Below are 27,911 nucleotides of genomic sequence, written 5' to 3'. Positions count from 1 at the left end.
ATGCTGACGCAAGAGCTCGCGCCGCGCTAGCTAGTTGACGGGGGTTTGTTGCCACAGCAGTTATGTGGGGCGGAGCTGAGTCGCCGGAGCCGCTCGAGCCGCTAACGGGCGGGTGAGGCCAGCGAGACCGATGCAAAGTGCGGAGGGTCCGGGCGATGGACAAGTGGCGGCCGGGCGGAGAGTCAGCACCGCGGGCACCCAGACCGACAGCGTGTCAGGTGAGCGCCCCTCCCCCACCCCCGAGACCGACAGCGTGTCGGGTGAGCGCCCCTCCCCCACCCCACGACCGGCAGCGTGTCGGGTGAGCGCCCACCCCCCAGACCGGCAGCGTGCCGGGTGAGCGCCCCTCCCCCCCCCCCACGACCGGCAGCGTGCCGGGTGAGCGCCCCTCCCCCACCCCCCACGACCGGCAGCGTGCCGGGTGAGCGCCCCTCCCCCACCCCCCACGACCGGCAGCGTGCCGGGTGAGCGCCCCTCCCCCACCCCCCACGACCGGCAGCGTGCCGGGTGAGCGCCCCTCCCCCACCCCCAGACCGGCAGCGTGCCGGGTGAGCGCCCCTCAGTGTCCTTTCTTCTGGGACTGCCCCACCCCTAGTCCCAGACCGACAGCATGTGAGGTGAGAGCTTCTCTGTTCTGTATCCCCAGAGGACAGCCCGCCCCCGATATCCAGGTTGACAGATAAGTGGGATCTTTCCATGCCTCCAGGACTGAGCCTGGCAGCAGATCCGGCAAGAGTCCCCTTCTGTCCCACTTGCCTGCCCTCCCCAAATTGGAACCTACTCCGCAGCTCCTTGGTGTCCTCCATCACTAGAAGTGGATCAGCTAGGGTTGTGTGCCTTTCTAACAGATGTGCTGAAGTCAGTGGTGAAAGTAAAGCGGTATGGTCTGATGTGCCGTACTGGTAAAAAGTGGCTGCCGGTACTGGCCCCTGCCCCTGACACCTTCCTTTAAGGGTGCTGCCACTTTTGCGTCCCCACCCCCTGTCATTGACACTTCCAAGTCCCTAGCTGCAGCGTTTTATCGTCCTTGCTGCTTTTATCCCCCCCCCCCCCCCCGGCTGCCAATGTGGGGGGAAAAAGGAGCAGCTGCCCCAGAGCCAGCAATTTAAAAGGCCCCTGAGCTCCGGCTGCTGCTGCAGTAGTGGCAGCAACATGTGGAGCCCTGGGCCTTTTAAATCACCGCTGGAGCCCTGGGTGGCATGGGCCAGGCAGCCTGGGAAGGGTTGTCTAGGGGATGCTGACCCTCAGCCCTTATGGGGGGGCAGAGCCGACCCCACCCCTTCTGGGGCCCCCATACTGGTAAGTTTTTCAATTTTACTTTTACCCCTGGCTGTAGTTCAAACAGCAGTTTTAGGCTTGGTGGAGAAATCATTGGGTGAGGTTCTTGGCTTGTGTTAAGCAGGTCACTCTAGTGGTCCTTAAAATCTGTGACTACAGTGGAGGAGGCTCCCCCAGCTGGGACATGGACAGCATGTTAACTGAGTCCCATTTTCAAAAAGCTTACCGTTCAATATGTAAATACGTAGAAGACAGAAGAATACCCTGGAAAACAAGATCTGTGGATGACTGTGTTCTCTCTTTCCCTCCGCTCCCTTATCTCTTTGCCATCTTTTCTAATTATAATCTCATTTTAGTTTACACTATGGTAAAATCTTTTCTAGGTAACTGGTCCTAATTTGCTATTGCAAGATCTTTAAGTGTAGGAGTATATATTCTCACATATGTTAGCGGATCTTCCTTTGTAGTTCTTTTTTTACATGATAAATACACTTAAATTATTTTTTGATTAGAAATGTCACTTAGCCATCTATTGTCTTTTGAGACACTCATTAGGGAGTTTGTAAGTCTATTTCTGCCTGCTGATTGCTCCTCTGGCAGGATGGCTCAGAGATTTTTCCCATCATTCTTCTTGAAGTTTTCCTAGCATTACTAACAATGGGTGTTTCCCACTAAATGTTATTTATATGGTTTCCTGCTAAGCCAGTACTACTTACTTGAGTTTGGAATCTAGTTTTATTTTTTTCCTTGTATTGTATGTCTTAACTGGGTTTTATAGCCAGTGTACTTAATTATGAAGTGTTCCTTTTCTTAAAAGTAACACTGTTGGAATTATTATTAATACAGGATATTACCATGACACCAATTCAATCATAAATGCCTTTATTAAATCCAAAGACCAAATGATACCTGAACACTTACTCTAACCATGTGTAAAAATCTAAATATGCCTTTATATGCCTACAGGCATGATTCACCTATAACAGGGCCTAAATAGAGGTTTTGCAAAATAATCTTGCAAGAGTATTATGAAATTCTAACTGAAACTAATTTTGATTGGCTTCAAATTTTCCCTTACAGTGTTTGTGACCCAAATGTAGCAGGGGGAATAAGGTGTATATGCAGACTGCCCATGAATACCACACTAACGCTGCCTGAGCACCATGGGAGATAAAGATGGTGCTGCTAAAGCTCTGCTTAAGAAGAGAACCAGTCTGCCTTCTGCTTGAATTCCTCCCAGAAACCCAGTCTTTATGATGGGTACAGATGGGAAGAAAACTTTCTGTCCATCCTTGGTTCTCTTTCTGCTAGTGTAATCCCTGGGAATTAAATAACAAGCATTTGTTTTCCCTGCTGTTGAGTGATACGGAAATGAAGGATAGTGTTACTTCCTGGATGTCATTTTATGTGACTCAGAGCTTGGCTCCTATCATTCCTAAAACTAATATTCTAGCCAGGAATTGCCCTTTGACACTGCTTTTGCTGAATCTTGTAGTGGGGATGAGATCAGCATCCTCAGGATTATTTGGGAGGATGATGGTGCTTTGATACACCTACAAAGTTCTCTTTCAATAAATATACATTGGCAGCAGTTACAAAAAAAAAAAAGTGGTTTGATTTTTCAAAGGTTCTGAACTCTTGCAAAAAAGGAAGAAGGAGGATCCGGGGAACTACAGGCTAGTCAGCCTTACCTCAGTCCCTGGGAAAATCATGCAGCAGGTCCTCAAGGAATCAATTTTGAAGCACTTCGAGGAGAGGAAAGTGATTAGGAACAGTCAGCATGGATTCACCAAGGGCAAGCCATGCCTAACTAATCTAATTGCCTTCTATGATGAGATAACTGACTCTGTGGATGAGGAGAAAGCAGTGGGCATGTTATTCCTTGATTTTAGCAAAGTTTTTGATACGGTCTCCCACAGTATTCTTGTCAGCAAGTTAAAGTAGTATGGGCTGGATGAACAGATTATAAAATGGATAGAAAGCTGGCTAGATCATCAGGCTCAGTAGGTAGTGATCAATGACTCCATGTTTAGTTGGCAGCTGGTATCAAGCGGAGTGCCCCAAGAGTCAGACTTGGGGCTGGTTTTGTTCAATATCTTCATTAACGATCTGGAGGATGGTGTGGACTGCACCCTCAGCAAGTTTCCAGATGATACTAAACTGGGAGGAGTGGTAAACGCTGGAGGGTAGGGATAGCATACAGAGGAACCTAGACAAATTAGAGGATTGGGCCAAAAGAAATCTGATGAGGTTCAACAAGTGCAGCGTCCTACACTTAGGATGGAAGAATCTCATGCACTGCTACAGACCATGGACTGAGTGGCTAGGCGGCAGTTCTGCAGAAAAGGACCTAGGGGTTATAGTGGCCAAGAAGCTGGATATAAGTCAAGAGTGTGCCCTTGTTGCCAAGAAGACTAACAGCATTTTGGGCTGTATAAGTAGGGGCGTTGCCAACAGATTGAGGGACATGATCATTCCCTTCTATTCGGCATTGGTGAGGCCTCATCTGGAGTAGTGTGTCCAGTTTTGGGCCCCACACTACAAGAAAGATGTGGAAAAATTGGAAAGAGTCCAGTGGAAGGCAACAACAATGATTGGGGGCTGGAGCACATGACTTATGAGGAGAGGCTGAGGGAACTGGGATTATTTAGTCTACAGAAGAGAAGAATGAGGGGGAATTTGATAGCTGCTTTCAACTACCTGAAAGGGGGTTCCAAAGAGGATGGATCTAGACTGTTCTCAGTGGTAGCAGATGACAGAACAAGGAGTAATGGTCTCAAGTTGCAGTGGGGGAGGTTTAGGTTGAATATTAGGAAAAACTTTTTCACTAGAAGGGTGGTGAAGCTCTGGAATGGGTTACCTAAGGTGGTGATAGAATCTCCTTCCTTAAAGGTTTTTAAGTTCAAGCTTGACAAAGCCCTGGCTGGGATGATTTAGTTGGAGATTGGTCCTGCCTTGTGCAGGGGGTTGGACTAGATGACCTCCTGAGGTCCCTTTCATCTCTGATATTCTATGATTCTAACTGACATTAACTTAGGTGGGTTGCAAGTGTTCAGCACCTCTGAAAATCAGGTCACAATATGTTTAAGGTGCCTTTCAAACATGTAATACAAGCTATCCATTGTGCTACACAGTTTTGTTTACCATCTGTACGGAATATATATAATCTGGCCACAAGAGGGCTCTGAAATTCATAAATGCAATAGAAATATCGATTAATGGGATAAACTCTACAAGCCAAAATTACATAAAGAGTAGACCTATTGTACTGTTTTGTTTTTCTTTAGAAAATGTGAGAACAGGAATTTCCTCACACTTGTTATACATTTCATAACAATTGGGGTCCCTCAGGGATCAGTTCTGGGTCCAGTTCTGTTAAATATTTTTAATGATTTAGATAATGGCATAGAGAGTATGCTTATAAAGTTTGTGTATGATACCACCTGGGAGAGGTTACAAATACTTTGGAGGATAGGATTAAAATCCAAAATGATCTGGAGAAACGGTCTGAAGTAAATAGGATAAAATTCAATAAGGACCAATGCAAAGTACTCCATTTAGGAAGGAACAATCAGTTGCACACATACAAAATGGGAAATGACTACCTAGGATGAAGTACTGCAGAAAGGGATCTGGAGGTCATAGTGGATCACAGGCTAAATATGAGTCAACAATGTAACACTGTTGCCAAAAAAGTGAACGTTATTCTGGGATGTATTAGCAGGAGTATTGTAAGCAAGACATGAGAAGGAAGTAATTCTGCTCTACTCTGCGCTGATTAGGCCTCAACTGGAGTATTGTATCCAGTTGTGGGCACCACATTTCATGAGAGATTTGGACAAATTGGAGAGAGTCCAGAGAAGAGCAACAAAAATGATTAAAGGTCTAGAAAACATGACCTGTGAGGGAAGATTGAAAAAATGGGGTTAGTTTAGTCTGGAAAAGAGAAGACTGAGAGGGGACATGATAACAATTTTCAAGTACGTAAAAGGTTATCACGAGGAGGAGGGAGAAAAATTGTTCTTTTGAACCTCTGAGGATAGGACAAGAAGCAATGGGCTTAAATTGCAGTAAGGGCAGGTTAGGTTGGACATTAGGAGAAACTTACTAACTGTCAGGGTGGTTAAGCACTGAAATAAATTGCCTGGGAAGGTTGTGGACTCTCCATTATTGGGGCTTTTTAAGAACAGATTAGACAAACACCTGTCAGCAATGGGTAGATTATATAGTCCTGTCATGAATGCAGGGACTAGACTAAATGACCTCTCGAGGTCCCTTCCAGTCCTGTGATTCTGTGATTGTTGCTGTAAGTAACATATTACTTGTGTTTGCATTGATTCTAATTAGCTGTGATGCAATTTGTGATTCTTCTATGGAGAGAACTCTAAAAATAAACTGTTGTTTAAAAGGTCAGTTACATTGGATTGTATGCAAACACATTTCTTTACCTACTTGTCTCTCTATCTAGATTCACATAACAGCACCTATCGCTACAATATCCAAATGCCCACATTCCTCTTCTCTCCTCCCCCCAACCCCCGAAATAATCAACATAAAAATAGGCCACTGGTCTAATTGTTCTTCCTACTTTCCCTGAGACAGTTAGGGCTGTTTTTAAAATAAATACATACAAATTCCCTTTTCTATCCCTTCTTGCTTTCATTTTTTTTCACCTTCCTTCCTGTAGGTGTTAAAAAAGATGGGAGAAAGGATTGAGCATTGTGGGACTTCACAGGTGACTGCTCTGAAGCGTAGAGGAGCATTTACTCATCACAGCTCTCCAAGCATCCTTAAAGGAGGGAATGGAAGCATATCAGTTATTGTTTCTGAGGCAAAATAGTAGTATTCTGTGCCAACTGCATAAATGCTATAGACCAGGAGTTGGCAACCTATGGCACACATGACGAAGACAGAACGCGAGCTGATTTTCAGTGGCACTCACACTGTCCAGGTCCTGGCCACTGGTCTGGAGCCCTCTGCATTTTAATTTAATTTTAAATGAAGTGTCTTAAACATTAAAAACCTTATTTACTTTACATACAACTATAGTTTAGTTATAGATTATAGACTTCTAGAAAGAGACCTTCTAAAAACATTATAATGCATCACTGACACGCAAAACCTTCTATTAGAGTGCATAAATGAAGACTCGGCACGCCACTTCTGAAATGTTGCCAACTCCTGCTATAGACAGTCCCAAGACATCCTCCTGTCTGTGTATAGGGGGAGGTCATCCATCAGCACTACCAGAACTGTATGTTCCAAGACCAGGTCTGGATACTGAATAGAGGGAGTCCCAGATATTGGTGGTGGATAGGTGTGTTTGAGGGTGACTCTTTCCTAATTTCATGGTTATCTTGATCAGAAATTGAATATTCCACACCAGGCTGTAGTTTGTAAGATCTGCTAGACCCAAAAATGATTTCTTGAGAATTGGCCAAGCTGTGTGGTACATTTTATTAGTTTCATTGGTGGTGGTGATGATGGTAACAGTCTGTTACCCAAGAGCACCTAGCAACTTCGCTATGTTTCACCACTTGTTAAAGGCATGTGTCTGACTCACAGGAGGTGACTTGGATTTCTTTCAGCACATTAAATGTGCATTTCTCCGTGAATGTGCCAAATATAGTGGGACTCAATGTGTGGTTGCTGCTTTCCCCCCACAAGTGGGATGACTTCTGTGAAAAGTATGTTACCAGTTCCTCACATTATACACAGCTGGGTAGACAATGCAATTTGTGTTCCAGAAAAGTTCTGTGTAGTGGGATTTACCACAGCAATAGTAGAAGCAAAAGATCCGCTAGGCTCTGCCATGGCTGGTGTAGAATTTCTAGGAAATCTTTGTAGTTTATTTGCATCTGATCATATTTTCTGCCAAAATTTGTTTCATTTCCTCCTTGCTTCATTTGATGGAAATACCAGAAAAACATGGTGATCTGTGGGGCTGGTGTTGGGGAGAGATGAATGTAGGCACTAATATTACTATTGGCCATCGTGTGGTTATAATGCCTCACTAGCTCTTCCATTGCTTGGTCTACAGGACTAGGGAAAGTTTTTTCATGGTAGATGCTTAAAGTAACGTTTAGGTCATTGAAAGTGTGAAGGAATTCTTGATTTTGAAAACAAAAGTCACAATTTTTGCTTGTTCTTTTCTTTTCAGTTTTGGTAATAAAATTAGGGGAAATCACTGATTTTGTTTTCACTTTCAAGATCATACTGTTGCAGTGTTTGAATTTTAAATTCTGCATATTTATTTTACTATTTTTACTTATATTAATGGAACTGTTTCTTTGTATTTATTACGCTTTATGTAAATACACATTTGCATTTGAATTACATGTGTGTAAATTTAGAAAAATTATATATTGAGTACATGCTAGTGTAAAACAACTTACTACATTTTCTGTAGAGGAAACATCAATATTAGTCATTTGGCTTTATAAATGCTTGTTTTTACAAAATTTAATTTAGGGGCCAAATTAAGCTACACTACCGTCCAGTGTGTATTAAGCAAGGTATTCCATCTTTTTCTACCTACACTACAGAACACCAGTTATGAGTCTTAGTCATTAAAGCAATACATGATTTTTATCAGTTAATATTTATCTTTCATCTTTTTTTCTGATAACAGGTCAAACACCAAGGCTTTCCAAAGTCAATCTTTTCACTTTGTTCAGTCTCCTGATGGAACTATTTCCCCCAGTTGAACAGCAAAAGAAATCGCAGGTAAAATATATTGCTTGCAGTTTTGTTGTCCTTCCTGAACAAGATGCTAACACTTTGTGAATACACTTAACCAGACTATTGTGTGTTATCATTTACACATATAATAAATACTTTCCAGGTACTTTTTAAAAGTACAAAAATTGTATTGATTGTATTTCTGACCATTTTTTCTTCTGTAATAAATGGCAGGAGGAATAAAAGCAGAACCTGAGAGCAAAAATTTAAGAATGCTATCTATTTACCATCTAAACTTAAATGTAGTTACATACTTTTGTTTATATCCAAACCTTGTTCAAACAATAGGATTATTGTAAATGCTCTTCGGTCTAAGGTACTATAAATGGTATAGCAGAAAAGAATTGAGATGTCCTATATACTACAATAGATAAGTAATTCCAGTCAGCAACATTAACTTTGGTCGTATGATCTCAAAAGAGGCTTGGTATTTGCTGACATATTAAATTACAAAGATAGGAATGCAGTTATAAATGTGACAGAATGATGGCCCAGATCTAAAAAATTGGGCTGAAATGCTAAAGAATCTCTTGAGACTGGTGGCTTCCTGTATTTTCAGCACATGTTCTGATGTGTTGCCATGTGACGATTTCTTGAACTGTCTATACCTTACTCAGATGGTAAGAGGGTGTATGCTGATGTAGTGCTATGGAAAACATTATGGTTTTGTTTTGGAGTCTACATCCATGGATTTTCCTGTAGTCCACCAAGTTGGCCAGTGGTTCACACAACTGGGGCTTAAAAACATGGATCCTATCGACAGAGCAGACTCTTCTTTAAAACACAAACCTTCTTGTATAGTTATAGGAAACTGTCATTTAAAAACCAAACTCTTGAGTGAATAGTAGGTGCATGGAGCCATTTGAAATGTCCATTGCACCTTTTTAAGGCTAGAATATCTGGGTGTTAGTGAAAAGGGTATTTATCTGTGTCAGCTGGTCTCCTGGATAACTGAAAGACAGTGATGCTTCAAATTTGAGGTGTTTTTTGTAAGCACCTTGTTACAGGGTTCTCTCTAAGTGATCCCTTTGGGATCAAGGACTTTGTTACTCTTCTTTAAAAATAATTAACTTTTTATACATTGCATACCTATATACCACCTGATGGAGTCTAAGATAAATCTTAATGTACTCCTCTAGTCTAGTGCCAATACTTTCACACAAGTGTAAATGTTGTTTCTTCATTTAAACTGCTTGAAGGGGAAACGGCAATACAGCTCATGTATAAATTAGAACAAGAAAAGGAGGGTAAAATAAAAATTGGTGGTAATTAGAAATCTGACCCAAGCCTCAAAGATAGGTTCCAAATTTAACTAACTTGTTGTTCTAGGGTATTCAAACCCACTCTTCTGATTCTGCCTATGATGGAGATATGGGCTCCTTCCTTATGAAGTTTGAACCCAAAGTCAAACTTAGACAAAGTGGCTAGGAGAGAGCAGGTGGTAGGCAGCTACATGGGGCTATACAAAAATCCCAGATACATAACTATCACTAACAATGGAATTTCTTCATAAATCTTAAGCAACTGTAGTCTTTCAGTTCTCACTCTTAGTAGCTGTAAAACCATGATGGCCATTATTAGAAAAATTTCATTGGGCTAGGCTGTGTCCTATTTTTCCACAAACACAGATGATCCAGATGTAGCAAATGTTGCCTGCAATGTACAAAGGGAGGATTTGTCTTCCTGATTCCCCAGGAAGCCTCTATGGAGATTAGCCTGTACAAATGAGGAGAGGCAGAACTAGTGCTGGAAGCTCAGATGTTCTCTAGCATAACTTCATCCTCAGTCCTGGGAGAGTGAATAAGTGTGTTGAACTCTTCAACATTCTTACATGGAGGGTTCACTGTGCAACAGAGAGGATTCAAGAATGTAGGCAATGACTAGGATTGGAGGCTGTACCCTGGCCTTTCCATACACATCCCTTGAGCCATGGTTTTAGCTTCTGTGGCTGGAAGGGAAGGAGATGAACCTCACTCAGATGGAATGATTCAGAAGATACTGACTGGAAATTTGTGGGATGTCCCATCCTCTGTGGATTTTCAGGGGATAATCTGCCCCAGAAAAAAAGACAGTAAGATTTCATGTGTTTTGACTGGAAGTTTGTTACAGGATCTGTAGATGAGTAGAATGACTAAAAAAGATTAGCATGTACTTCCAAGACCCATAATGAACGGCACTGCCTAAAGGAAATGTAACCAAGAGATGTATCTGCTGATTAATCTCTGAGAGACAAGGTGGGTGAGGTACTATCTTTTATTGGACCAACTTCTGTTGGTGAAAGAGACAAACTGTCAAGCTGCACAGCGTCACAGCTAAATACAAGATGGAACAGATTGTTTAGCATAAGTAGTCTTCCTTGTATTTCATAGACAATCATAGAATATCAGGGTTGGAAGGGACCTCAGGAGATCATCTAGTCCAACCCCCTGCTCAAAGCAGGACAAATCTCCAGGTTTTTTTGTTGTTGTGTGTTTTTGTTTTTTTTTAACCCCAGTTCCCTAAGTGGCCCCCTCAAGGATTGAATTCACAACCCTGGGTTTAGAAGGCCAATGCTCAAACCACTGAGCTATACTTCCCCCCGTGACACTCTGCATATCTTTCCTAGACCTGAAGAAGAGCTCTGTGCAGCTCAAAAGCTTGTCTCTTTCATCAGTGGAGTTTGGTCTGATAAATCCACTTTCTCTCTCCAATATCCTGGGATCATGAAACATGTTTTGACCATCACTGCACTATCATAGCCCAAAATGCAAAGAAGTGCAATGCTGTGTGTAGTTAAGTCCGTGCTTTGTGGAACACTCTGAGTGAGCTATGGCATCATTATGAACTTTTAATTTGTAACAAAAATTAATAATGTACTTTTTATATAGGTAAAGAAGACTGGCCTGGTCGTAGTGAAAAATATAAAAATGGTTGGTCTACATTGCTCCAGTGCAGACTTACATGCTGGTCAAATTGCTCTGATTAAACATGGATCAAGGCTTAAAAACTGTGATCTTTATTTTTCCAGAAAACCATGTTCAACTTGTTTAAAAATGATTGTAAATGGTAAGTTACAGACTGTAGTATGGAAAGGGTAAACATGTTAATTTCGATGTTTTGCTGCTTATGACTGACAGTATACAGAAAACTCATACTCCCTGGGGATTGCCCCAGTTCTGTATGTAAATGTTTACCTCATTGGTTTGCATAGTAAGCCTTGATATTTTCAATAGGGAAAACCAGTATTAAATGTCTCTATTCTGCAGCTGGTGATTCGGGAAGTGGGACTCTTTTCACTGAGCCAGTAGCCACTCAGTGTCTCGGGTACTGTTAGGTGGCAGTACTGTGTTCATTGCTTGAACATAAAACTGAGGCCTTTGACCACTGTCATTCTCATGACACTTTGCAAGGGTAGCAGTGTTAACCTGGGAGTCCTGGTTAGTTTTATCCCAGGTAGTTACATTCTGCTTGCCTACCTGTAATTTTCCCAGAAGATCCAATTGCATGCTAAGTATTAACTGCAGCAAAGAGGAATGTGAGTTGGTGTGGAATTCAGATGCAGTTCTTTGAAATTCCTTTTCCATTTAAGATGAAGACCAAGTGCATTTCACAGGTCATATTCTTCGTCTTTGTGTGGTGTGGACTGACTGCACTGTTCTTCAGCAACCCTTGCTTTTCACTATCTAGGGCACCAGTATAAGAATCTGTTTTTTGTTATGCAGTGGCAATGTGGTCAGGTGGTACAAGACATAAAAGTAAGGAGTCCCTGCCCTGACAAGCTTTCAATCTAGAAAACAATTAGCTTCAGTGTATTGGAGATGGTGCATCTTGGCCTTTTGGTTGCCAGAAATGTAAAAGCATAATAGAAGCGAAACTAGCTAATTTAAGACACAATAACCCCTTGATGCTGATATTTGCCAGCACATATGATGCTCAAATGCAGTTTGAAGAACACCCACTCCTTGTTGTTAAGAGTCAAAATGCAATATTCTATGATAATGTTTTAAAGTTAAGGTTATGAAAAATGTTTTTAACACCAGTGTTTGCACACTTCCTGTTAACCATGTGTATCTTCTGTTTCAGCTGGAGTGAACAGAATTTCTTATTGGCCTGCAGATCCTGAAATAAGTTTGCAGAATGAAGCTTCCAACCCTACCAGTACTGAAGATGCAAAGCTAGATGCCAAAGCAGTAGAAAGATTGAAATCAAATAGTCGAGCTCGTGTGTGTCTCTTGCTTCAGCCTTTAGTGTGTGATATGGTGCAGTTTGTAGAGGAAACCACCTACAAGTGTGATTTCATTCAAAAAATTGCAAAAACTCTGTCTGGGTGTAACACTGACTTTTATACTGAGTGTAGACAAGAAAGAATAAAGGAGTATGAAAGTTTATTCCTAATTTCAAATGAAGAAATGCACAAGCAAATATTGATGACTATGGGTCTGGAGAACCTCTGCGAAAATCCGTATTTTAGCAATCTTAGGCAAAATATGAAAGATCTCATCCTGCTTTTGGCCACAGTAGCTGCCAGTGTCCCTACCTTCGGCCATTTTGGATTTTATTGTAATGGATCACAACAAACAAATGACATGCACCATCAAAGCTTGCCCCAAGAAATTGCAAGGCACTGTATGATACAAGCCAGGTTACTGGCGTACCGAACTGGTGAGTTTCATGTGAATAGGAGAAAAGCCAGTCTTGTGGTGATCATGGGACTGGAAGTCAGGAGCCCTGGTTAAATTCCTGGCAGTGCCAAACACTTCCCATCTGACCTTGAGCAAGGTACTTACCTGCTCTGTGCGTCAGTTCCTACATGTGTAAAGTGGGGGTACCACTTAGAGTACCTCACAAGGGGCCTTCATTAATGTTTGTAAGGGGTTTTGAGCTCTTCAGATGGAAGGAGCTTTCACAGTACAATTATTCTACACTGGCAAAGCCTCAGCCAGCATGTGCACCCCCTATCTGAAAGATTACAGCATTATTTAATTTATTGGAGCCCCTGCAAGATCTTTTATATAAGAACACTAGGTGTCACTTGTTGACAAAAAGGTGATCAGTTGGCATTGTGGTAAGCATGGTATACACGCTTAAATAGAAAATAATAAACAGAAATAGAGGTGCTCTTCCATATCTGTTCATTACCCACTAGCAGAATACTAGTTAGTTTCGTGTAACAGCATTTTCCTATTCCCATTGTTTAGTAGCGATAGTCACTACACACTTGACAACTGACCATTCGACTTGAAAAGATTCTGGAGTTTTGAAGAACAAGATAACTTTTTTTTTTTTTTTAGTAGAGGACAGAGGCTATGAATTGACTTTGGCCTACTTTTGATACCAATGATTTCTAATCCCCTTATTCTCTAGCTAATTAAATAATGGCAGACTTGTGCAAATTGCCCAATTAGAGACTAAAATTCTTTGCAATATTATTCAGGACTCAGAAAAAATATATACTCTACGTTATAACCCTTAGGAAGCTTAAAATTAACAATACTTTACTTACTCATTTTTTGCTTCCTCCATGTTGGTTAGTTACTATGTTTGCCAGTGTTATTTTTTTATTTTTTCATTAATAAATAGTAAAGCATTTGTTTGAAAAATCCATCCAAAATTGGTTAGATTGATTTTTTTTCAACTACTTTAAAATAGGTCAAATATAAATTGTTCTGTCGAAAAGGGATGTAAATATATCCCTTATATTAATATATCCTTTTCCTTGGCCTGCACATTTAAAGTATTGTATGTGTCACGTCCCCTAGGACATACCTGGCAATAAGAAACTTTTACATCTTGTGTTTTGTGAAGAGATCTCATCGCATTTAGAATTCTTTCTCTGACACCTATCACATCATTAGTCCCCATGAGTCACTGATGTGATTAAGAAAATCAGTTTGACTGACTCAGATGTTTGGTTTTCTGGAGCAAAGTATGGTTGGTTTTTTGTTTTTTCTTTTTTTCCTTCCATCTTTTTTTCTATAGGACAAGGGGGGAAAATAACAAATGGCAGTAGGGTAACTTCTAGAGAGAGCCAAGTACCTAGAGAGCTGCACACTTTAGGGTTATTTCATAGTGTGTATGAGTGCATAGTGTGCATTGGTACTAGATAGCCTAAGTGTCTCCTAGGACTTAGAGAATGTTTGTTGGACAAAGGGCGCAGGAAAACTTTCTTATATTAAGTCATACCACCTTTAACCTGTGGATCTTTCATCCAGCCTCCTGTTCCTTGCCATTTCTAAGTTTGCTTAGTGTGCAAGAGACCTTGGCATAAGTCTTTGGGTTTTTACATAAGATTGGCTTCAAGAAGCACAAACTATTTATTCTTCATGGTATCATACACCATAAGCCCCTAAACCCTCTACATCCTGCCACCTGCACAGTTGAGAGCCACAAAACATACAGTTTATGCATTAATGTATTTGTGAAAGTCCTGGAAATGGTGTAACCATCAGAGGTCTTGATAATGTCATAATTAAAGTGTTATATTAAATAAATGACATGCAAACCACAGGAAGATCAGTGGAGAAGGACGTAGATGCCCTGGCTGGCACTATATAATTTTTACGGGAAGGGTAGTTCCCATACTTCCTTCTGCAGGTAAACCACTGCTCCCCAAAACCAAATGCAGCACTGACATAAGCTAGTGTAACCTCCATCTAAGTTATTGGGCACTCCACCCATGTACAGGTGGGCAAAATTTGGTTCATTATTCCAGCCTCTCTTCCAGGGAATCTGAGGTAGATTTCTGGTATTTGCATGTAATTGGGCACAGGAAGGTTTAGAAAGTTCTTTTGTCTAGTTCCTAATTATCCTCAAGGCTTTTGTGCCTCCAGAACAGCAGGAGGAATTCCTTCCGGAAATCTGTCTTTTCTTTCAAATGACTCTGGTGGCACTTATGCAAAAGCAAAGGAATTCCATTCAATTCGGATTGGTAAATCAACTCTTCCTACACTTCCAGCACCAATTTTTGAATTGATGAGTGATGAACATATAGTGGTTTGGGCTTGGGATGCTGTTCAGGTCTGGCATCCGTCTGCATGTTCCTCAATAACCATAAAATAGGAAAATATCTGAGAATGATAGGTATTGGCTAACAGGAACTCTCCATCCCTATGCCCACAGCATATGTGGCACCCATGTGTCTTGTATCCTTTCAACCTGCTCTAGAGCCGTAATGAAGAATTTTCTTTAAATTACATATTTTTAAAACTCCTACTCTAGCTCTCTTGCCTCTCTCTGAAAAATTTTATTTGTTTAAAGTTCCAGTTCTGCCCTCAGTTACAGTTGCAACTTTAAGTCAAAAGAAGCTGCTGGGTGCTAAGCACTTTGAAAACCGCACCATTTATTTAGATGCCTAAACATAGGTTTTCTAGCCTGGCTTTATGCTTTTCTGCAAATTGTGCCCTTTGACAGAATACTCATTTTGGAAAGTTAGGAGGCAGGGTTGGCACAGAATCGAGAGAGAAAAGGATCAAAGTAGGGAGCACATGCCAGGATAAGTTGAGGCAACTCCCTGTAACCTGGTGATGACTCAAGCCTGGGCTGCATAGCCCTTTGGACTCAGTTTTAGACCACAATATGATAACTATCTTATAAACCAGAGAACATCATCCAAATTATCTAAACAAAGAACACTGATTGATTCAGGTAAGGGGGGATATAAAACTTGAGGAAGAAGGTTTACAGCCACAAATCGTTCTTCTGTTTTACCTTTATTAACTGCAGATATTTGTCTGGATAAGTGTTTATGTCCAACCCAGCTTGTCCTATTTAGGCCTGCAGTGACATCCTAATCCTGTGTTAACTGATATTGAAATAGACCTGTAGCATTAGTTATACCATGTGGTAAAAAGGGGATAAAAGGAAGGAGAACAATTCATGCTGGCTAATATATAGGAATAACTGAGAAAAACATGTCAATAATTTGTAAGACCTGGTAAAAACATTTCTTTGGCAGGAAAGTCCCCCTGTAAGTGCTGAATTCTGCATGGCACCAAGAATGCTGGGAGATAGTTAATTGAAACAGCACTGGTTGAAGCGTTGTGTACTGAAAGCCATATTGTTCTTTACCACCATAGCACACTCCATTTTTAACCAGTTAAAATGCCTCCCATCAGAAATAGCTTGGAAGACTTTTAAATAACTTAAATGAAAGTTCTGTTCAAACTCCTGCATAGTGTGTAAGAGAGAGCCTACAAAACTCTACTGTACTTGAGCTTGATTCTGTATGTGGCTATTTAAAAAGTTTGTCTTTTAAATAAATTTTGATTAATTCTTTTTTCTTTTTTAAGTTTCCAAGTGATCTTCTGCCATCCATTAAACTCCTTGGTGCTATGAGCTAGATTCCCAGCACAAAGTCCTTTGCTTTGTGTAGGGTGGCCAAAGCCAATAATCACAAAGCACCTAGTGTTTCTAGGTAGCTATCTTCTTAGCACACTTTGCCTTAGTAGTATCTAATAACTGTCAAAAGAGACCCAATGCTTATATCTCTCCACACTGTAAAGTAATTACATTATTTAGTCAGCTAAGGTGTTGGGGAAAAGACACAGGCCTGAGTCAGGAGGGCTGCATTCTGTTCTTGTCTTTGTCATAGATTTGCAAACCTTTGGTAAGTTTCTTAATCTTTCTGTGCCTCATTTTCCCTATCAGCAAAGTGGAGCTAATACGTCTCAATGTGCCATGAGGTGTCATTCATTAATTGTTAGGTAATGCTGTCAGATTTCCAAATGGAAGTTTTCTACAAAAGTGCCTATTACTTATTACTTCTTATACATTCTATATTTTAGAGGATCACAAAACAGGTGTTGGAGCTGTTATTTGGGCAGAAGGAAAATCTGTGAGTATGGAAAAATTGTCACTTTGTCTCACACTGGCAGTTTGTACTTCAATTTTGCTCAGCATTGACTATATTACTTTGCAAAAGAGAGGTGTTTATGCATTATGTTACTAAAAACTGCATTTTTTTATTCTCTGGTAACTAAATTAACTTTTGGTTGATAATTAGGCTGTCAGAATGGATTAGTATGATTGAGTTGGTAAATGCCACAATGTTTGTGCCTCGCTTCTCATCTGTTAGACTCCATGGTAACAGAATTACGGTCATTCCAAGTGTCCCAGCTACAAAGCTTTGCCAGTACTACTAATCCAGCAACATGTGCTGTTCAACAATGTCACCATTCAGTTCTTCTCCCCTAGAGAAGTCAAAGGGCAACAGTTTACCTGACAAATCCTTGTTTGATGCAACTGTAGTGTTATGCCACACTGGGCTTTTTGCAGCAAATGTCTGGGGAGCGTACCTTCTTTGGCTCAGAGTAGGGTTTGAGAGAATGGAAAAATGCCAAAACAAGGCATATGCTAATGTGCAGCATTGACTCACAAATGGTAAACCTAGACAAAATGCATTCGTGTACTGAACTATACTGTTGTGATGCAACAACAAATAACTCTAGCAGTGCTGGAAGTATCAGAAATGACAGGTTATTTTACTTCTGTGGAAAAGGATCTTAACTAATCGTAGATATGTCTCTCTGCTGTTTCTCCTGCTTCAGTTTGCTTTCTTGGTTCTAGCTGCTCTTCAGTGGAGCAGTACTTTTTGAGAACCCCATCTATTTAGTGACTAATTAATTTGCAGAGCAAAATAAGGACTGGAGCCTCAACTTGAGTCACAGAACTTTAGCCTCAGATTTTATGCCTTGGTTCCTCACATGGCACTAGAAAGATAAATGTAGAATGTTATTACTCTCCTTTTCTTTTCATGCCCAGGCATAAACTTCCTTGTGCTAGAGCTCATTTCATAGGTCTTTTCCATTTTTGATTATTCTTACTCTATTAAAAGAGGTAGTGAGTCCTCCTGCAAGTACAAGATTATTCCATGATGTATTTTCTAGCACTCAGTTTGGATTATTTCGTTCTGGTCATCAGTTGTACCACAAACTATTCTAATTTCAGCCGTAACTTCTTTACTATTATCAACATGTTTGCCATCTGATAGATCTCCATGTAATGGCCAAATAAAGGCTTTTGCATCTCGAGCTCATCCTGTAGCTGCTCTTTCCTGCTCTTACATATTGGCTTAATGACTTAGTCATTCATACTTTTTGTTGCCTCTATCAGTGCTGCTTACAAGAAGTAGCCAATGAGGGTAACTTGCATTTTTTATTTTGTTTGTGTTATAATGTGACCATCCAGTGCCATGGATGGATATGGAGATAGATGGCACTGGATGGTCACATTATAACACAAACAGAAAAATTATATATGAACCCCCACCAGTACACACGCACAATATACTGCTAGTGAAAGCCCAGCTTTAACTCATAGTTTCTACAACTCAGAATTTGAACACTGAATTAAATATAGGTATATTGGGCAGCCCCCTGCAGATGTTCAAATAGACTGAATATTAAATCAATCTTGATGGTTCACTTTTGCAGAGCTGTGATGGAACAGGAGCCATGTATTTTGTGGGCTGTGGTTATAATGCCTTTCCTGTTGGATCTGAATATGCTGATTTTCCACACATGGATGATAAACAAAAAGACAGAGAAATCAGAAAGTTCAGATACATCATACATGCTGAACAGAACGCCTTGACGTTCAGGTATATGAATCTATTATTTTAATATCAGAAAAGAAAAAAGCAGTTCAGAGATGAACAACTGATAGATGCAGACATGATGTGATTATGAAAGGTGCTATGTACAATCAAACTACACATTTAAACATAATGTAAAATTTGAACATTCACAGATAAAGTAAGTTCTGTGAATTCTTCAAAACTGTGAAAGACTTGGCTTAATTGTTCATTCTTGTGTTGTGTGATGGGTACCATTAAATCTCAACAGTCACCATCTCTGCCACCTGTCATAACCACGTTGTCCTGAAATGAAACACTGAAGAATGGTAAATACTGAGTCTTTAACAGTGCTGTGTTTGTCATTCAGATAGCAAATCCTAACCAAATGTGTCCTCTTGTTCCCATGTGGTTTGGTAGGAATAACAATCCTGCTCCGAAGAGCAGATTATAATATGATTAACAGAATTTCTTTGCTCGCCCACATAAGCCTAAATCACCACCATTCAGAATGGTCGAGTTTTTAATTTCAGAATCTTTTTCTGACTACTTGTAGGTGTCAAGAAATAAAACCAGAAGAGAGAAGCATGATTTTTGTGACAAAATGTCCCTGTGATGAATGTGTGCCTTTAATCAAAGGTGCTGGCATCAAGCAAATCTATGTAGGAGATGTAGATGTTGGAAAGAAGAAAGCAGACATATCATACATGAAGTTTCGTGAACTTGAAGGCGTTAGCAAATTTACGGTAAATGATAGAACCTACAGAATTTTTAAAAAAAAATCTTCAAGTGTACAGGAATGTTAGGAGAGCTGTGAAGACAAGATGCAGAAGTTCTACCATCATGTTGCCTAATCCTGCTTGGAGAAGGGTTCAAAGAGATGGGAGTAAAAATGCCTGCATTCTGTCTACACTGGTATTTGCAACATTTCTGTGCTAGTGTGAGACCCGTGATGGGAAAAGTGCTAGTGTAGACAAGCCTTCCGATACAGTTTTTTCAATAGGAGCATTTTGCTATTAATAGGCCATTTTTAAAAACTCTCCTGCCACTTGACCAGATTCAACAAGCTCAGACAGAATCCTCTCCTGCCTTCGGTAGCTTGGAAGATCAGTTTCCAATGTAAATGCTTCCAGGTGCTTCTGGGAGATTAAAATGGGACCTTCCTAACTATATAAAGTCCTGTCTTCAACCCTCCCCACAAAATCTGGGTTTTTGGTAACAGGCTGGGAGCTGAGGAAAATATATATGACACACTCTCCCCAAGATTCTAATCTTCAGTATTTCGTTATGAGTGCAACTGTCCCCTCTGCTACCATGTGGGGAGGCCAGGGCATATGCACACAGAGTAGATGTAGAGAAGAAAGAGAAGGGCTCTATGGCATACTCCCCTGATCCTTTGGAAGCCCATCTAAAGGGACAGTATATGGTGCATACCCTGCAAAGTGAAAAGGGGCAGACCAAAGACAGAGCTGGGAGTATCTCCATGGTATCTCCCTACAAAGTTTTCCCTTAAATAAGATTGCTAACTCAGCTGGTATTTTTGTATGAAGTGACCTCCTCCAAACCCTCCTCTTCATATACTGGGGTGGGGTTGGAGGTATCCACTGGAAGGGCCCATTTGAGAACATAGTTCTTGGAGGAGTCACAGTGCATAGCATGGAAGGTGGATCTAGGCGCCTGTTCTGAGGCACTGGGTCTTGTAGGTGTTCAAGATCATGGATGTTGGTGCAACTCTCCCATTCTGGCAGGCAATTCCACCTCATAAGTGGAAGTTGTGGCCATACGGTTTTAACAGAGCAATAGTTTTTTCCTTCAAAAGGTGACGTGTGAAAAGAAAGCAAACCTTGTTTGTAGTTTTATAGTGTCAGAGGAGCTCACTTCCTTAAAATGAAGTAATATCCCAAACGTCCTCTTCCTCCCATTCTTTGTTTTTGTCCTCTAAAATAAATGAAACTTTTTTTTCTTTTTCACAGTGGCAACTAAGCCCATCCCACATTGATGTTCATGAGCCCACAGCCAGAGAAAGTAAGTGTTTGTAGTAACAGATTGTAAGTAATTACATACAATTACATACAAGCAATAAATACAACAGATTTTGAAAACAAACCCTGAATACTTGCAAGGTTATAGCTCACTTTTCAAATTCTGACAGAGACAACATGCCTATATAAACTTTCAGCTAGATACTAGTGATGAGTATAAAACTTCTGTATTCATTAAAAAAAACCAAACCTGGTACCCACCACGCAACATAAATATCCAGTAGTGCTTTATTCAGGTATGTAAGTTATCCATAGTATCCTAGTTTTTGCACTGATGAATCCATCCTATTGGGAGAGTGTTTGGAAAGCCTTCAAGTGACTTGGAGCACAAGTACCAATGACTTTCAGTGAGATGTGGGCTCTGAAGTCACTTTATGCTTTCAAAACTTCAAACCACTGTCCACGCTTTATAAATAAAAAAATGCACCAATACTTTTAATCACTTTTTCTCAGGCAACTCTCATTTCCATTGCATTTAATGGCAGTTGGTCCCCCGATCACTGAATATGAGCTGTTTCCCACTCCTTCAACCCCAAGCAAGTGTATGTGCCAAGCGAGCTGTCACTTTCCAAAGACAAGAATTAAGTCAGTGTAATGCTAAGGCCTTTTCTGCGCTAGGGGAAATGATTCACTGCAACAAACTAGCATCAACTGTTAGCCCTTGGAATGCCTCTGAATCAGGTTTGGAAATGGTGTAAACAGAGCCAAAATACTTGTAACACACAATGCAGAAGGCATGCTAGATATCTTGTTCCAGCAGGTAACTGGGATCACCTTGACTTAAAGTGCTGAGTCTGCATACTATATACACAGTTAGGAGTTTCACTGTTTGTTTCTGGTCTGTGAGAGGCCACAGAGCACTGACTAAACTCCAGCATGCAGTGAGGTCTATGTGAAATTTGAGATCGATTCTCAGGGGCACTCTCTTCTTCAGTTGTTTGATCAGGAATTCTGAGGGTATTTCATCAGATATTACATGGGTGTTTGCTAACCACTGCAGAATTCCAATAACTAAACCAGGAGTAGGCAACCTATGGCACGCGTGCCGAAGGCAGCACACAAGATGATTTTCAGTGGCACTCATACTGCCTGGGTCCTGGCCACTGGTCCAGGGGGCTCTGCATTTTAATTTAATTTTAAATGAAGCTTATTTACTTGACATACAACAATAGTTTAGTTATATATTATAGACTTCTAGAAAGAGACCTTCTAAAAACATTAAAATGTATTACTGGCACACGAAACCTTAAATTAGAGTGAATAAATGAAGACTCGGCACACCACTTCTGAAAGGTTGCTGACCCCTAAACTAAACTATTTTCAACCCTAGCTGAGGAGGTGCATAAGGTCCCAGTGCTTGACAGCTGTTGTCAACAGGTCATTTTCCAAATATTAATTCCTTTAATGTGGTGCCCTTGAGTTTTTAACCATCTACATTCTGGGCCACTCAGTATACTTACCTCCAGAGCTTTGGAGCAGAGCCCGGAGCTGGAGCACGGACCAGTAGGTTTTTGCCCGGAGCTGGAGCGGAGCAGTTCAAAAATTTGATTGCTCCAAATCCCTGCTTACCTCACAATGGCTGTGCTTAAGTGGAGTAAGCTCCTCCATCTGGGGAAAGGTGCTCCCTTATCCTTGCTGAAACTGAATGTGCTATCTCTGTTTTCAGCCCAAGGTATGAGAATCCTAAAATGCTGTGTGCACACACAATGCTGTGCCTGCGTAGAGTGTCTGTCTATCCTAAAGTAGATTAAATATTTTAATTAATGGATTGCAGTTTTAAACCCACTCTAATCTGTGAACAAGTATTCATAGTTGGGAATGTGGCATTGACCTGTGCCTTCCCTGGGAACTTGGAGTACATATGAAAGAAGAAGATCTGTGTAGGTCCTGGATCCAGACTCAGACCCATGTGTTATAGCAAATAAAAAAGGATTGACTTTGATCTAGAGCTCTCAACTCCCATCACTGTGTGCTAATGACTATACGAACAGCATGTGCTGGCATGTCACCAGCATTCTTTCAGTGGACCAATAGCTGCATAATTCTCAGTTGCCTGATACTTTATATAGGTATCTCTTAGGGCTTGAGTCTGCTTAATTATCCCCAGAAAGAAGGGGATGAACTAATATCTGTTATTGGACCCACTTCACCATCTTTTCTCTCTAATATACTGAGACCAACATGGCACAAAAGCACTGATATGGTCACAATACATTTGAGTGTTTAATGTATATTTAATATTCTTTTAAAACATCTTGTGTTTTAGATGGCATACAGAAAACACAATCACTAGATGAACAGCAGCACCAGAGCAAGAAGCTCTGCCTTGGAAACCATTGAGCAACTAAGTACGAAACAAGCAAGGTCTCTGCAGATTCTCCATAGCACTTTTATGATCCAGCCTGTTTGTGCTAGCAAATAAGGTTGGGTTCTATTTATTGATTGCTTGAAAAGAGATTTTTTAGAATAAGTTTATTTATGATGTCTTAAATGTTTTATAGCATTTTTAATTTAGATGTTTATGAAAAGAATTTCTGGAAAAATGCTGCTTATATCATATACAAAATGAATTTGGTGGCCACCACTAAGATTGCTTTGCTGGCTGGTCATTGTTAATAAAAATTCAGATCAGAGGACTGGAAACTAGCTCATTGCTCATAGGACAGAAGAATTTTGGGGGAAAATAGCAAATGGCATCTGCGTGGCTTGCAGGAATGGATTGCCATGCTTCAGGCAGTCAGAACACAGCTTTGCAGAAATGATAAGGCCTGATTGTTCACGTGTTCTGCTTGTGGAAATACCACAGCATACATGGTTTGTAGACAGTAACTGTAATTGTGTTGCACTAAAGTAGGTTTAATTTTGATTTTCAATCCTCTGGTATGAGGGCTATAAAGTCACTGAATGTCCTCACTAGATAAATGACTCCCAGATAAACCTTAGTGTTTTTCATAAATTTCTCTCTACAATAGTAGTAGGAGTTGCTATTCTGTGACAGCATTCTCTTGCATTGAATTTATTTGTTATGGATGCTTTTAAAAATGGACTTCAGTTGAATACTCCTGTATGGGGATCAGTTAGTCACTCTTTTAAAAACTGGAGCTAGCTGACTTCAAATGTGACACACTCTTTACCTTGTGTACAACACACAGGGATGCTTGGCTTTTAGATCACATAGGAAGAATTTTTTAAGACATCATTAACAATATCTTAGAACAGTCATTGTCCTATAGGAAACTCACTGGCTAAATTACCAGATTTCCTTATGTCCCTTGTTAGACAGGAAGACATGGACCAGTGAGACAGAATGGTTTCTCATAGAGACCAATACTATACTGATAATTAAAACAGGAGAATGGAAAGTGTATTAGAAACCAGACTGAACTTACAAACCCATCTCATTAATGGCTCTGAGGTGGCACTGTGTACAGTTACCAAGTGACAGGTGTTTGTACTCTGTCAAAATACAAGGGCATCCTCAATTTTTTTGGTCAGAGGTTAATTCCACCACCCATCCAAGCTACATTTGCTGGTTTTGAACATGACTTGACTGACAGTTGATCCAGATGTCCCAGGAATCCTTCTCCCTTCACTCCCCCATGCCAAGCTCCCAAGTGTAAACTCCTAAAACCTCTCCCTCCTCTATTGCTAGCAAGGTATACATTTTGGCAGAAGCCACTTGTAACAGCAATTCACTAACTAGTAGCTCCTCTTCCTCCTCGTTCTCCTGCAAACCCAGCAGGAGGGCAGGTTCCCAGGCTGGGAATCCAAATTTGAGTCTGTCTCCCCCATGATGATGCTGATCATGACTAGACCCTGGGGGCAGCCAAGGCTTTTAGAAAAAATGTAATACTGGAAACATAGGTGCTTGTTAACAGAGAATTTTCTCGCCCAGCAGTAGCACTACAATCTCCACTATAACTACACACATTACACCTGATAAAAACCATGGTATGCTTTTAAATAGCAGTGAAACTGCAAAGCAGAGCAAGGCATGCCAGTAATTTCAATACTGTCTGTATCTGCTCTTTTCTGTTACTCGTTTCCAGCTGCCCTGGTGAACTGTAGAATATACAGGACCTTCAGCTTTCATTTTTCCTACAATGGCAGCCATATATGGAGTCTCAAATTCTTGGTCTTTCTAAAAAGTTAGCATGCTGGTAGACAGGGCTCACCAGACAGTAGGTTGTTTAGCAGACATCTGTCATGTAACATATCTTTTACTGAGAGGCTTTTGTGTCATTGTTACATGGTTTGGCAGAGGGTCTCAAGTCTTAATCTTCATGGTCTCTGGTTAAAGTCTCTAGGTTCTGGTTCTAGATGCGCAGAGTTGCTGCCTGTGTATTCCTGAGATGCAACATGTTGCTGTGATTCTTATGGGCTTGTGGTGCCTGCTTACTCCTAAATGCTTGGGACCTATGGTCTGGGTAGCTGGTACAGAGCCTTTACAGGAGCTTTTATTCCCTTGAGTCACAATGTAGCCCTCAGTGGAATAGCAGGAGCTGCTGTTTCCCTTCAGCCTGTTTAAATTTCTTTAAAAAAATATTCTGGAAACTGTCTGATGCCAGATGATGTAAGTGTGTTTTGGGTGGAGAACATTCTGCCACTAACATCTGTGTGTTGAGTAATGTCCATGTGATGCTGCAAGTGTTAGTGCATTTCAGGATTAAGATGTTTACAGCTTCATTTCATCGGGCCAGACTCTTGGCAAGTGATCCTATTGAAGCCAACTTCATTGTAAATAATGGTGGCAGAATCTAGGGCTTAATGAGAACTTTGTTGTACTAGCTCCTTAGCATGGTTTCAGTGACGCAGAAGGAAGTCCATGACCTGAAATAACTTGCCTGTCATTGTGCCACTAACTATGTGCACTTTCATGCACTAGGTAAAACAGAGGCCTTGCTCTTGTACCTGGATCGCACAGATGGATCTCTGTGCCTGCGTCTAGCCCCTTTGGCTTCAGGGGCCTGCACAGATCCAGTTGCAGCATTAGAGCTAAATGAAGACAGCAGAATGTGACCCAAACTGTTAAGCCATCTTTAAAGCATACAATGCTGTACTAAAATATTCTGAGAGCAGTAGCAGGCCAGTATTCCAGTGAAAATAGATTCTCTTTTAAACCATGGGTAGTCAATTTTAAATTAGTCTTGGGACATTCTTTCCCCTTTTGACATTTATTAAATTAATCTTAAGTATCCTTATGTATTAAAGGGACACTGTCAAGGTTAATACAGTAAACAAAGAAATTTGAACCACCCTTTTCCCTAATCTATTTGCAAACTTCATGTAATTCTTTACATGCATTTTTTTCTGTAGCTAACGGTCTGATGTTCCTTCAGGTTTTCTACAGACTGCACAAGTAGCTGAGGATTTATTAGTAACCCTACAATAATAAACTAGTATGTTTATCGGATGACTTATATATTTTTGTAAGTAAACAGATTTTGTGTCTACCATTGAAGCGGCTGTTATAAACTGTAAGGAACAAGGGTCTGATAGTTATCACAATAGAGGCAAAGAGAAAATGCATGAGAAGATACGTTCTTTGACAGTTCTTTTAAAATAAAACTTCAAAGTCTGAATCATGGTGGAGGTTTGTACTTCAGTTCTTTTAAATTTGAAACCTTTATTTTTGTAAAAATTGCTTTTAAAAAGGGGAATTATTTTGGATTATTTGTACAGATTTTGTTGTGCAGAGGTTGATGGTGACATTTTATAATTGCTTTTAACACAGAGTGTGTGGGGTCTGCATTTCTACAGAGTTCTATCATATTATTGCTACAGCTCAGACTCACCTTCTGAAACTCTCAAAGTTTTGAAGAGTCTGGTCTTGCACATGTAACTCCATTAAAGTTCTGTGCATAGGACTGGACCCTTACCTTAGCTTGTAGCTACATTGTGTCCCCAGGTCACTGTGCCTCTCAAATCATGGCCAATTTAGATGCTGCTGTGTGCTTTATCCATTGAAAGATGCAAGGAACACGTCCATGTTTTCTACAGCATTTATTTGAGCATGTGTGTGAAGAATTTTCTGTCATCCTATGTAAAGATACCACTTTAGCACACCTGCTCTTTAAATTTAAAAAAATGTTATTTTACATTTTATATTAAAGTGTCAAATTTCTACATATGGGGGTTTTGTTTGGTCTGTTCAGCTCATGTGAGAACAAGTATATCGGAAATGGTAAATATCAGTAACTTGTCTCTGATGTGATAAGAATTACAGAAATGATCATTCTTGGTGTCTGTCTTATAGCAATACATGTTTTTTGGTAATAAATTACTCTAAAGATAAGTACTGAAGTGTTTTCAAGTGGCTTTGGCTTATTAAGAGTAGTATTAATGTTTTGAAATACATGCACTTCTTCATTTGCTAAATATAAAGCTACATTGGTGAAATATTGTTCATCCACAAAACCTGGCTCTAGTGCCATCTTGTGGTATGAGTGAGGCATTTATCACATCATAATGACATTGGGTTGCTGACACAACTTAGTGGTTCAGCTCTGTGTGTGTGTGTGCGCATATTTTATACACCGATGCCTCCACCTCCCGAGATGTTAACATTCTCCATTTCATTCTAGACATCACACTGGAGAGCTTAAAATTCTTTCCTCTGTTCCGTCCGTTCTGACCAAGTGGGGTGACCTCCCTTGTTCAGCATGTGAAGTCCACAGCTGTGATGAAGAGCAAAATAATAGAAGCAGCATTGGCTTGATTGCAGAAGTGTGATTTAATCCCAGTATAATGACATTTTAAATTTAAAAAATACACTTGTATAACAAAAGCCAGAAAGAACAAACCAAGAGGCAATTTCATTTTTAAATAAACATATTGATATAGTCGGGGAGACTGTTGGTAAAAGACGGATTCTCACACTAAGGCTCATTTGCTTCACTTTGGCAACAGAAAGAGGCCTTGAAGTGAATGTAAATGTAATGACACTGACTCTTTACACTACCAGAGTCGGAGTCTCATTTACATTAACTTTTTTGAAAATACAGGTTCTGATGCTGCTCTTGTTCACACGGATGCAACTCAAGAGTCTAAAAGCAGTGAAATCTGTGGGGATACACAGGTGTGAGAACAGAATCAGGTCACTGAGGAAGTCTATTTTGCCCTTTGCACATATAAGCTGAAGAAAATCAAACGTGTGCGATTTCACAGAGGGATACAAACATGGGGAGAGCACAGGCACTGCAGTCTGTTCCTTCCCTGCCCCCCAGAATTCCACAGAAATCCCTTCCAGGTGGTTTGAGGGGAAGGGGTAAAGGTGGTGCACCTAGGAAGCAGCTGTCCTC

At 40.5% G+C, this 27,911-nt stretch overlaps 1 protein-coding gene across 4 annotated transcripts; it reads left to right on the top strand.

Moving 5' to 3' along the window:
* On the top strand, positions 1 to 27,365 carry CDADC1 (cytidine and dCMP deaminase domain containing 1). Of its 4 annotated transcripts, none has more exons than XM_030564848.1 (10): positions 1 to 260; positions 7,910 to 8,004; positions 10,887 to 11,064; positions 12,082 to 12,660; positions 16,782 to 16,831; positions 18,429 to 18,595; positions 19,125 to 19,314; positions 20,542 to 20,593; positions 22,877 to 22,974; positions 27,195 to 27,365. In XM_030564848.1, exons 1-9 carry the CDS (start codon positions 131 to 133, stop codon positions 22,948 to 22,950), a joined length of 1,515 nt encoding a protein of 504 aa, XP_030420708.1. In that variant the 5' UTR covers positions 1 to 130; the 3' UTR covers positions 22,951 to 22,974; positions 27,195 to 27,365. The 4 variants fall into 4 exon arrangements, with proteins under 4 accessions (XP_030420708.1, XP_030420719.1, XP_030420698.1 ...); XM_030564868.1 differs by lacking the exon at positions 27,195 to 27,365 and adding an exon at positions 5,966 to 6,013 and having other exon boundaries at positions 138 to 218; positions 22,877 to 26,908; XM_030564859.1 differs by lacking the exon at positions 27,195 to 27,365 and having other exon boundaries at positions 1 to 218; positions 22,877 to 26,908.
* The last annotated feature ends 546 nt before the right edge of the window (positions 27,366 to 27,911 follow it).

This window comes from Gopherus evgoodei, chromosome 1, assembly GCF_007399415.2.
Source record: "Gopherus evgoodei ecotype Sinaloan lineage chromosome 1, rGopEvg1_v1.p, whole genome shotgun sequence".
In the NCBI taxonomy this organism is placed as follows: Eukaryota; Metazoa; Chordata; order Testudines; family Testudinidae; genus Gopherus; species Gopherus evgoodei.
This window is presented reverse-complemented; position numbering and strand designations above follow the sequence as displayed.

Bases quoted from the DNA above. Each gene is read 5' to 3' on its own strand.
- CDADC1 (XM_030564848.1), top strand. From the start codon at position 131: ATGCAAAGTGCGGAGGGTCCGGGCGATGGACAAGTGGCGGCCGGGCGG. The intron at 12,661-16,781 runs GTGAGTTTCATG...TCTATATTTTAG, and splicing joins GTTACTGGCGTACCGAACTG to AGGATCACAAAACAGGTGTT. The intron at 19,315-20,541 runs GTAAATGATAGA...TCTTTTTCACAG, and splicing joins AAGGCGTTAGCAAATTTACG to TGGCAACTAAGCCCATCCCA.